The sequence below is a fragment of the Cornus florida genome, unplaced genomic scaffold (genome assembly GCF_030987335.1).
Source record: "Cornus florida cultivar Cherokee Brave unplaced genomic scaffold, ASM3098733v1 CherokeeBrave_3.0.0_Hap2_Chr02, whole genome shotgun sequence".
In the NCBI taxonomy this organism is placed as follows: domain Eukaryota; kingdom Viridiplantae; phylum Streptophyta; class Magnoliopsida; order Cornales; family Cornaceae; genus Cornus; species Cornus florida.
The window spans coordinates 47654163-47666040 of NW_026775572.1; the positions used below are offsets into that span (position 1 = coordinate 47654163).

The window sequence follows — 11878 nt, forward strand, 5'->3', positions numbered from 1 at the left end:
TTGATAAGTTTTTGAAGATTAAAGTACGCCATTGCCGGGAACCTTCATTTTGACCAAGCCAGTGACTCAACGAACTCATGGTTGTCCCTGCAAAGCGCTAAGAAAGATAACTGCACCAGAGGACCAAGCAAAGATTGGTTTTTGAAGCATAATGGTGCAGAGCCCAGAAGCATGGCGGACGCCCGCCATGAACCCGCAAGCGCCCGCCCAAATAGGCAGAATCTTTAGAAAAACGCGGGCGCCCGCCGATTGCGCGGCACTCGGACGCCCGCCAATCTGCAGACAAATGTGCGTGAGCTGCATTGTTTCATCCAATGCTGCCCCCTTGACCCATTATGTGGCTCTGCACTCTTCTAGGGATGATAAGCCACAAAAATAGAGTGGTTGGGAGGATATTTTTGGCTAGATAAGAGGCTTAAAGCATGTATTATTGAGAATCACACATTTTATAAGGTTCTAGAGAGAGAAATATTGAGTTCTTGAGTGTGTGGGTTGTTCTTGACCTTTAGGTGCGAAAATGGAAGGTTTTCTCCTCTCTTCTCCTTCCTCCCTTGCATCCATGGGTAACTAACTCCCTTTCTAGGGAGGTGATGAAGCCCTACTTTGTAAGCATGCCTTAGTTTTGGGTTTAATTTGGGAAAGAATGTATATTTATGGTAGTTTTGCAATCTAGAGCACATTGCATGTTGTAATGGATATAAATCTCTATAAATGATTATGTTGAAGCTATTATCTTGTCTTCGATCATAATTTCTCATGATTGTATAGCTTGCAATTTTATAGTGACAATGAAAATGAGATTGCAAAATGGTTTTAATGGCATGTTTTATGAAAACCTTGTTAGTCCATAGCTTACGGCCTCCCTTTAATGGATTGATCTTGATTCTTGATTTCATGTACTTTTATTATTTGATTAAGGGCTTAATAATCTCTAACTTAGTGAGCATGTCTAAGGCTACACCCTAGTTTAGGTAGTTCAAGCATGTGAAACTTTGATAGGTTATTCTTACCTTTTGATTTAATGAATTTCTTGAAGATAATGTAGCAACCATGTGTAGCTACATATCATGACCACTTATGTATATTGTTCTCCCATGTAAATCATTTTCTAGCATGTTTATAGGGTAGGTAGCGGATTCACTTCCCTAGTCCTCTCTACCTAAATTCCTTTCCTCTTAATTTCTTGCAAATTATTGTTTTATGCAATTGTTAATTTTAGTTATCAAGTGACAAATCAAACAAAACCTCATACCTCTTTCATCAAACCAAAAGTGATTTTATAAGACCTTGGTTGCCATAAACTAGCAATCCCAGTGGTTCGACTTACCCGTCCAATTGCCCTATTTTACAATGACTTGTGCTATTGCAAATGGTTGATTATTATTGTGATAGTCGACGAGACCGATCATTAATTCCCCTGAAAAACAACAACAAATAAAGGCTTTCATTAATGAGTCCAACCTTCAGATTATTGTTATTCTTGAAACAAAAATCCAGCAAATAAACATTGATTCTGTGCATAAGCACATTGCTCCCTCTTGGCAGTTACTACATAACTAATTCTTTTCATCCCTTGGTAGAATCTGGATTTTGCACAACACTGATTAACTCAGGGTTCAGATGTCTCTACTAGTGCTCAGGCCATTCACTGTAGTGTACGTCGCAACTATTGATGACCTTAACCACTTTATGCTTACAATACAACCATCCAAAGAAATACCATATAGTCTGATATTAAAGCCTAAGCTCCTCTTCTTTCTCCCTCTCCTTGGTTTCTATGGTGGATCTCATAGATGGACTAGTAGCATGACTAATTTCAATCAATGCATTCAAATAGTTGAGCTTACTGACTTGAGGTACAGTGGTGTACTCTCCAAATATGATCAAACAAAAACACCGGTAATGCTATTGTATGTAGGAAGTTGGATAGGGTGTTAGCCAATGATAAATGGTTGTCTCCTCTTCCTCTCTATGGCTATGAGTTCCTACCACATGGAATTTCTGTTCACTCCCTTATGATTGTCAAAAGTGGGATCATTTTACCAAAGAAGAACCTGCCAATTAGATTCTTTAACTTTATTGGTAATCACAAAATTTTTCTAGATTCTTTAACTTTATTGGTAATCACAAATTTTCTCACCAAAGTTTGCCTCGGTTTGGTCTCAGAACATACAGGGCACTACTATGTTCCATGTCACAAGAAAGCTAAAGATTCTTAAGCACAAGCTAAAGATGAACAAGAAAAATGTTGTGACATCTCTACCAGAGTCCTTGAACTCATATTGATCGTATCGATCTTGATATGGATCCTGCTAATAATCAACTCAAGAACACTAAAAGGTGTCTTCAAAACTACCATCAGTTATCTATTGCAAAGGAACAATTCCTTCTTCAAAAGGCCATAGTCAACTGGCTTAAAGAAGGCGGTATGAATACCAAGTTCTTTTTCAAGACCTTTAATAACAAGTGCAATATGAAGAAGATTGTTAGTCTAACTTTTGCTAATGGAGAGACTACAAACTCAATCCTTACAATCAAGGCTGTAGCAGTTGATCATTTTCAGAATTTGCTTAGAAGAGAGTCATTAGTTTACCCCAGAGTGGAGTCTCTCTAAAATTGTTCCCACTCAATTCTTTGAATCCCATGCTGTCATTCCTTCTTTGGATGATCTCAAAGCTTGTTTCTTTTCCCTCAATAGTAACAAGTCTCCTAGTCCAGATAACTATAATGACTTTAGACGTATTTCTTGTTGCAACATTATTTACAAAGTCATCTCCAAGCTCCTTGCTATGAAGTTACAACCTATCTTGCCTACCATTGTTGACAAGTACCACTACAACATATTAGGTTTTTACCAGCGCTTCTAGAAAAAGCGCTGGTATAGGTCTAATATTACCAGCGCTAAAAAAAGCACTGGTATAGGTGTAATGGTATAGGTGTCATCGTACCAGTGCTTTTTTCAAAAGCGCTGGTATAGGTGTAATAGTACCAGCGCTTTTTGTAGGAGCGCTGGTATATTGTCCCCATTTTTCCACTCCCCTCCATTTTTTTTCCCTCCCCTCCATTTTTTCCCTCCATTTATATATAGAATATTTGGGCCCTAAAACTATGTCGTTTTGTGGGGGAATTAACATACTATTCTCTACTTTCCCATTTCAATTTGCAATAGCCCTAATCGCATTTTGCAATAGCCCTAATCCATCAGCCGTTCTCTCACCTTCTCATCACGGTCGTGCCTTCCATCATAGCTCTCTTATCACCGGTCGCGCCTTCCATCACAGCTCTCTCATCACGCCTTCCCATCCCAGCTCTCTCAGCCGTTCTCTCGCCCATCACAGCTCTCTCATCACGGTCTCGGCCTTCCATCACTGGTCGCGCCTTCCATCACGGCTCTCTCATCACGCCGTTCTCTTGCCCATCTCAGCCGTTCTCTCGCCTTCCATCACAGCTCTCTCATCACGGTCTCGCCCTTCCATCACCAGTCGCGCCCTTCCATTACCGGTCAACGATTCAAACTTCTTCAAGTGAAAGCTTGAACCATCACTCTCTCTGTCTTCCTATTCCCAACCCAACCATTCCTATTCCAGACATCATCTAAGTAGATTTTGAAGCAATTCGGCTTCGAGTGCGTAGGGGAAGAAATTCCGTTATCAAGCCGGGAATACGGAAATAGCCAAAGCAATAAACAAGATCAGGTGGGTTTGATTTGAGATTTTTATAATACGGAGTATTATTATACCATGTCAATTTATAGAATGAGAATTCTTATATTTATATCATTGCGTATGAATAAAATTCATAAAAATCTAGAACAAATATTGCTTAAAGGCACTTCTATTTATACTCTATGCCGGCGCTTTCTGGAAAAGCGCTGGTAAAAGGACTTTACCAGCGCTTTCGGAAAAGCGCTGGTGAAAGCCTACCGACACTAGATTTATCAGCGCTTTTTCAAAAGCGTTGGTAAAGCGCTGGTAATTGAATTACCAGCGCTTTTTTAGACTTTTACCAGCGCTTTTGAGCGCTGGTAAAAGCCAGAACTGTTGTAGTGTACAAACTGTTTATTGCTTAACAGCTTATGAAAAGGTACCATAACTCTTCTTTTATCCCCAAGTGTACTTTAAAGAAAGACCTTTAGAAGCCTTATGACTCTGTCAAACTCAAATTTTTTATTGGACACATTGACTATTCTCCAGTGTCCTCTTATTTTCGTTTACTGGATAAGAGCCTACATCTTCTCTATTCCAACATTTTCATTCTCTATAAATGGTGAAATTTTTCAAAGGTTCTAAAGGGCTTATACATGAATGTCCTCCCCCTTTCAACAGAGATGTGGTGTTTACTGTAAGGAGCCCAATTTCATCTACATTGCTAACTGAATTTCATCTTTATGGAGCACTAATTCGAAATCCAATTATGCATCCACTTACAAATTATGCATCTTTGCATGTATCTATTACATTTGGAAGGAAAGGAACAATCGTACCTTCACAAGGAAGCACGTTCCTCTTGAAGTGACCTGTAAGTTCATTGTGGATTGTATCCGAAACCATCTTCTATCTATGAAGTTCACTGACTGCAAGAGCTCTCGATCAACAGCAGCTGCATGGAGTCTCCTTAGCTCAATCTTGGGGAAAGTGTACCCCTCTGGAATTTTGTGGTTTTGTTAGTTGTTCTTGGTTCTCCTTTCTCCGCTGCTTTCTATTGTTCACATCCAAATCAATCATTTGTTTTCTTCCTCTCTTTTTTTCTTTTAAAGATCTACGCAAAATTTCATCAACATTTAGAACCGCAGAAAGGATGATACCAAAATTATATCATTTATGTACGTGTATCTGTGTGAAAAAAGCAAACAATCAGGACATGCGATTCTATCATTTCCAAAATGCAATAGAAGAATGTAGCTTTTTTAGGTAGATTCCACTGGATGAACACTAATAGATTGCTATCATACGTATTTCACATTAAAGGAAATAGTTTGTGACAGCTGAAACAGTAACTAAAATAGCTGAGTCCCGGAGGTGCTACAACACATTGAATGTCTAGCACTGCTTCACACTAATCTTACCTAATATTCACAATTCATCTCTTATGAACAAGTAAAATATTTACATTCAATTAAACTTAAATATTGTCAGTGTTAACGATAATCTTCAACCCTTGAGTTGAACCTTGTACTGGTCAACAGCTCTCATGAAGGATCCTCCTCAGATCAGACTTCTGCTCTGCAGTGAGCTTTGTCGGGAATTGGACATCAAATTTGATTCTCAAGTTTCCTTTTCTCCCAGGTTCTTTAGAGATGGGCATGCCTTCATTTGGGATCACCATCTCCTGGCCAGGTCGGACAATATCCGTTACTGGAATTGTGATATTCCTTCCATCCAGGGTGATGAGGCTGAGGGGCTTCCCCATGAGAGCCTCGAGCAGAGATATCCGCGGATTCACAAACAGATCATTTCCGCACCTCTTGAACACAGCATGAGGTTTCTCATCTACTACGAAAATAAGATCCCCAGGGGCAATGCCAGGTTCTTGGTTACCCTTTTCAGGGAAAGTGATCTTTGTGCCCTTCTTCCAACCAGGTTTGATGTGTATTGCCAAGATCTCGTCAACAGTCGTAGGTTTACTGCAATTGAAGAAAAGAATGCAAACTAAGAATATTCATCAACAAAGAAAAACTTTAATGAAAATGATACCATTTAATCCACGTTCTGAATTTGAAAAAATAAGAAATGAAGCTCCAGCAAAAGATTGACATTTCTAGTTATTTAACTCATACAACAGTTGCTCTTCATATTTTTGTCACCCATGGTTAAGTACCAAGTCAGGACTCACAAACCCGTCACTGAATATTGACTCATAATAGGACCATGTAACTTGGGCATGTGGCATTTTATACAAATATACAAGAACCCATGTAAACAATAACACCCAGATGCTCGTCTTTTTTGTCTCGTGACTAAGATCTTGGGGATCAATATAGCCAAACAAAGAATTAACCACAACCCATATGCCCTACTTTTCTCCCTCGCTGTCTTGCCTGAGTGCACCAAAGGATCACAAGGCCGACAACAAGCACAGGTGGTCCTGCCTGATTCACTAATTCGTGTGAAGATGCTAAACTTTGGTATTTGAAAAATGCTTCAGAATGTATCTTTGAAGGAGATGGCGATTCGACCAACCATAGAGACTGAACTATGAGGCCGACTACAAGCACAGGTGGTCCTACCATACAGCTCGAGTCCAGGCCTGCTATTAGACTCTATATTGACACATTCTATGAACTGAACATAGGATTTTACACTTCTCGTCACATCTATAATGCTGTCATTTTCCAATTCCAATGGCCACCCTTCCAAGCCTTGCAATAAATGAAGCAATAAACAGTAATTAGATAAAAAATAAAAATAAAAAGAGTAAAATGTAGGATTCCAGTCAGATGTTAGCTGCCAACAACAGCTGGTCCAATTGACAATTTGCTGCAAAAACCAAAAAATCAACATGACAGAAATTTTGTTTCTGATAAGTCTAACATGACAGAAAATTTTGATTACCATTTGTGTCTAGCAAACATATAATAATTCGAAATATAATGTGACAACCGACAACCATAGAGGAATATACAAAAAGTTGGTCAATTACAGGAAAAAAATATATATAGAAAATTAACGACTCTGTTCAGTAAGCAATAACAGAAGGCAATCAATAGTGAAGTCTAATATAAGTTATTTCAGATTCTAACTCTGTTTTCATGCTACTGAAACATCTTCTACCTTTGTTGTCAAATAATTGCAAACTAAAGACTATCTATCAACAGCAGCAGAGAACTAATTGGCTTTCACTCAAGAAAATAAAGGGTATTACAAGTAAAGAAATTACATTGACCTGAAATAAGATAACTGCACCCTAGTTTCTTGGGAAAAAGAAGCTTTTGCAAGAGTTTGAGAATACGGGTTTGAGTCTCCTCGAAATTCTCAATTCTCAATTATTGAGAATTTCGTCCCAAGTAAGAAACTCACAATTTTTCAAGTGTTCCTCTTTGGTCGAATCTCTTTTTTTTTTTTTTTATCCGCAAACTAGGGGAGGGGGAGCTAGACGGTTTACAATCTAGGTTGCTGGATAACACCCGAAACATACTCCACATAGACACAAATGTTCGGATGATAAAATAAAACCGAATAATATATCATACATACAAACAAACATCCACTACTTCTAAGACAAAAAATATGCAATTCAATAAACCTTTGTCAACCTTGCTACATAACATATATACAACATCCACTACTTCTAAGATAAAAAAATGCAATTCTTTTTGTTTTGTATTTTTTTTTTTTTTTTAACACAAAAATATGCAATTCAATAAACGTTGTTAACATAACATATATACAACATCCATTAGTTCTAGCACAGGCATATACAATTTAATAAACTTGTTTAACAAAAATGGAAGTAAGTTATATATGTGATTGTTGGACTTTCAAGGGCACTGCACAATTCATATTGTAAATGCCCCAAAAAAATCATATCTCCAAGAATCATTCATAACATCTAATTTGTTCTCAAATAAACCGACCACATCAAAATCAGACTTCATATATATATATATATATATATATATATATTCGGAATTACCTACCCAAAGTGATCAGGAACAATTCGAGAAATCTTCATTTTCCTCTTGGAACCCTTGTAAAGCTCCTCCAGACTACACACCAACCTATTTTCCACTGCTTCAGACTTCCGATTTCCGAAAACCCCATTAGAATTCTTCTTCAACTCACTCTCATCGAACACGCGATTCTTCCCTCCATTACCACCAACATAATCACCAGACCCACCAAACAACTCCGCAAATATATCTTCCGCGCCGCCGCCGCCGCGAGCGGCGCCAGAAGGCGGAGAGAATTGGCCGGACTTGAGAGCTTCCTCACCGTAGATATCATAGATCTGACGCTTCTGTGGGTCGCTGAGAACGTCATAGGCCTCCGAGATCTGCTTGAACTTGGCCTCAGCTTCGTCGCTGCGAGTCGAATTCAAATTCCTATCTGGGTGCCATTTCATCGCCAATCTCTTGTACGCCTTCTTCAACTCGTCCTCGCTCGCGTTGCGATTCACCTTCAGAACGTTGTAGTAATCGACCCCCATGGTTTCTCACTCTACTTTCTCTCTCTAAAACAACAACGACTCCTTTGATGTGAATATTGATGATGGAATGAATGTGGAAGTGATGTAGGGGACGGCAATTATATGATGCTTCGAGAAGTTTCAGGAAATTTTATCGGCTCTGTTAACGGTTATATCAGAGACGAGACGGAACAAGGCACGGCGTGTCGGCCGGTTGGTTAACTTTGCCACGAAAGCGCAGGCTAGCGGGGAGGCGGATGTTGCGCTAAGATACGCGTCTGCTGGGATATTTTAATGAGAAGTTTGTTAAGTAACAGAGGCTTTCACGAAAAAACTGTCACCAAATAATCCGTAAATGACGCGTAGACTGCGTAGTGATGAGGTGTCGTTTTTGGATTGGAGGGTTCATGAGATTGTGTGAACGGGGTGACAAATTGAGGAGTGAGATTTTAAAGAGTTAAGAAAAGAAAGAACAAGTTGTGAGGAGAGAACGTGCAGGCGAGTAGGGTAGTGAATTGGTTGGCCGCCAAAAGTATCTTTGGGGGTGGAAGTGTGTAGTGCGTGTAATATGTGTGTGTAATTTATGTGTATCACAATGAAACTGATGATTTGTCGTTGCTAGACGACAAATGGACGGTGTACGATTTGAATACGACTAGAATTTCACGTCAATTCAACTATAATAAAGGTAGAGGTTGTTGATCTATAAGTCATCACAAATAAGAACCCTGATCCCTCTTATGCTCTCATTGTGGTAGTGTTTGTCGGGGCTTCTGGGACCCAAAACGGGCTTTTTAAACTCAAAATAATCCGTTTCACAAAAAGTTTGGTTCTTTGGAAAATATTTGAAATGGGCTTTGATGAAATTCAGTTTCTTGAAAGCCCGTTTGGTAGAAACAACTACAACTTGCTTCTTAGATGAACTTCTCCGAAAAAGTTACGAAATGCAGCAACTAGAACTTTCAGATCCATAAAAGCCCATTTGTGCTCTTCATGAATTATTAAAGATAAAATTGTCAAGTTAAAATGTGTTAGTATTTAGAAGAACTTCAAAAAATGCATCATCCAAACAACTTTTGTTTTAAAATTCTTTTCTCTAAAATGCATTATACAAAGTCCATTTAGTGGAAGGAATTTTAAATTTGAAAGCTTCTCTAAGTAGAGCCTATGTGTTTGGGTACTCTAGGAAGCACATGTACTTCTATAAAGATGACCTATATGTATCTTGTCCTTATTGAATACGGAGTATCAATATTTCTTAGATACCAATACTTCTTAGATATTTGTGAATATGTGTCTAATACTTTTTAATCGTAGTCATAAATTTAAAATAGGCAAAAGTTCAAAACACCTCCCTCCACTTTCACCGTATGAGCATAAAATTCCTTTACAAAAAAAGTGAGCATATCAATTATAGTAGATCAAAAAGTGAGCACATTCACCCCTAGATCTGACTCTCGGTTACTTTTCGATCGACTAGACCTGTATTTTGTACGTAATGCCAACTTAACCCTTCAATACGAACATTATATCATTTTTACTAAGTCAGACTTGAGTAACCCATCTTCTTCCTTCTATATTTTGCTTACTACTCTCCCTCTCCAGCAGCAACTCCGCAACAAAGTACATAACAAAAATTTCACGTTAATGTAAATATATATATTTCTTATTTAATTATTATAATGACCCAAACCCGTAAATCTAAAACACTAACTGGGTCCCTACCCGAACCCAAGGACACACAAAGGTATATTAGTCATTTTCGGCCAAATAAAGAGGGTGGGGTCTGCATTAATGGATAGCCGGCTTAAAACCCTTGAATTTGGGCTCGAGAATGACCATATTTGGGTTTAATATGAGAAAATTACAATTGTTTGAAGATTAGTTGTCAAAACAATAATGAATAGTGCAATGCTCAAGCTTTGGCAAAAAAATGTTTGATCTCTGCCCCTAATGCTCGAGCTTTCCTATTTTATGAGACTTGGTCACCGTAGCCAAATTTTGCTCGAGCTTTACCCTAGAATGCTTGAGCTTTGGCTCAAAAATGCTTGAACATTAACCCCAAGGCTCAAGCTTTCACCCAGTGCTCGAGCTCTATCCCCTAGAGCTCGAGCTCTAGACCCAAAAAAAAAAAAAAATGTTTGGAGTACTACAATTGAGTAGCTTAGAGTTAGTTTGGTGTGGTGGAATGAATTGGAATGGAATGAGAATAGAATTGAATGGTCATTCATTTTATTTGAAAGTTGAATGATTTTGATGGAATAACCATTCTCCAAAAATAGTGAGGAACGATAATTCCACCTTTAAAATTGGCACCACGAGAATGAAAAAAAATAAAAAATAAAAAAATATATATTTCCTTCCAATTGTTTTATTTCATTCTAACACACCAAACTAACCCTTAGAGTACGGGGTATTTAAAACACCCTTGTGAATAACCAGTAAAATCACTAAACTGCCCTTGAGATACAAGATATCATATATGGTAGTATATAACTCTGATGAACCTTTTTCAAGTGCGAAATGTACTTTCTTCCAGTGATATGAAGCAACCTGAATCACTCCGGAAAATACTAGTCTGCCCTTGTTCACATTAGATGAGACATCACCGAACCTCGGCTAAAAGAAACCATGTGATACAACCCTTGAAACAATTTGAATGGTGCAATGTAAAGTCTTTGAATTTGAACAACAACATAGATGAACTGAATGGACCCTGTGAGACTCTCAACTCTTTTGACATTGAAAGAGCAAACTAAAGAACCAATGACCAACATATTGGTTTCCTCCTTGAAAGAAGCCGATTCATAGATCTTCTCTTCCTCAGCAACGGGTTTGGGCTTTTTGGCCTTAACAACTTCCGACGGCGAACAGTGGCGATACTACGAATGGATGATTCGGCGTTGATAGTGATTGAATCGGCGAGCAAATAGAGGAATTCATCAAATATCCATACATAAATCATAATAGTTGCCCGGGATCGACTTCCATGGATGAGAGTTTGGTGCCAAATCGAGCTCTTTGTAGTTATTTTTGGCCACGTGTATTGGAACGAAGCTCGCCAGAGTTGGGGTTGTATTTCACCGGGAATCATAGTTGAATGAAGCTCGTGGAGGGCGAAGTCCTTTGGTAATATAGGGGTATTACATTGGTGCTTTTGGAACTGAAGTTGGTGAAGTGGTTTTCAATACATCTCTAACGGAGTGAGATGATATTAATTAGTTTCTTTCATATGTGTAATTTGTGAACTTAAATTCTTCTCTTCATATTATAATGCTGTGTTATATTCTTCATTTAACACCAAAAAAAAGGATGGAGCTGGGATATTGTCATTCTCATTGTTTGAGTGTTTGGTGCTCTGCTTATTTCATTTTGTATACTTCGAATTCTGAATTGTCCATGTAGTATTCTTGCAGTGTTAATTGGAATGTTTAGACAATCTTCACATATTTTGTTCTGAATAAGTAATTAATATATTGAGATCCCGCCAGAAAATTTCCTCTATAATCTAGCAGTCATTTGTGGTTATGTTTTGATCTAAAATAAGTTATGGTACCATCTGTGAGATTTTTTTTCTAGTCAATGTGGCTTTTCAGTTTGAATTGTCTCCATGGCCTAAAAGCTTTGTGCTAAGTTGAGTGTTCAAGATGACTTAGTAAGGTTTTTTGGTTTGGGCTCACTGCTTTGGAGTCTCTTGAGCAGGTCTGTGTAACGAAGGGTAATATGAAAATTTCACTTCATTCAAGACATGACA

General features: G+C 38.2%; 1 protein-coding gene across 1 annotated transcript; it reads right to left on the reverse strand.

Annotated features, from left to right (window-relative positions):
- Window positions 1-4925: 4925 nt before the first annotated feature.
- LOC132294905 (uncharacterized) lies at window positions 4926-8713 on the reverse strand. The gene is made up of 2 exons (XM_059792924.1): window positions 7637-8713; window positions 4926-5623 (listed from the first exon to the last, which is right to left on the reverse strand). The coding sequence occupies exons 1-2, from the start codon at window positions 8143-8145 to the stop codon at window positions 5179-5181; spliced, it is 954 nt and encodes a 317-aa protein (XP_059648907.1). The 5' UTR covers window positions 8146-8713; the 3' UTR covers window positions 4926-5178.
- Between the last annotated feature and the right edge of the window lie 3165 nt (window positions 8714-11878).

Bases quoted from the DNA above. Each gene is read 5' to 3' on its own strand.
- LOC132294905 (XM_059792924.1), bottom strand. From the start codon at position 8,145: ATGGGGGTCGATTACTACAACGTTCTGAAGGTGAATCGCAACGCGAGC. The intron at 5,624-7,636 runs GTAGGTAATTCC...CTTCAATTGCAG, and splicing joins ATTGTTCCTGATCACTTTGG to TAAACCTACGACTGTTGACG.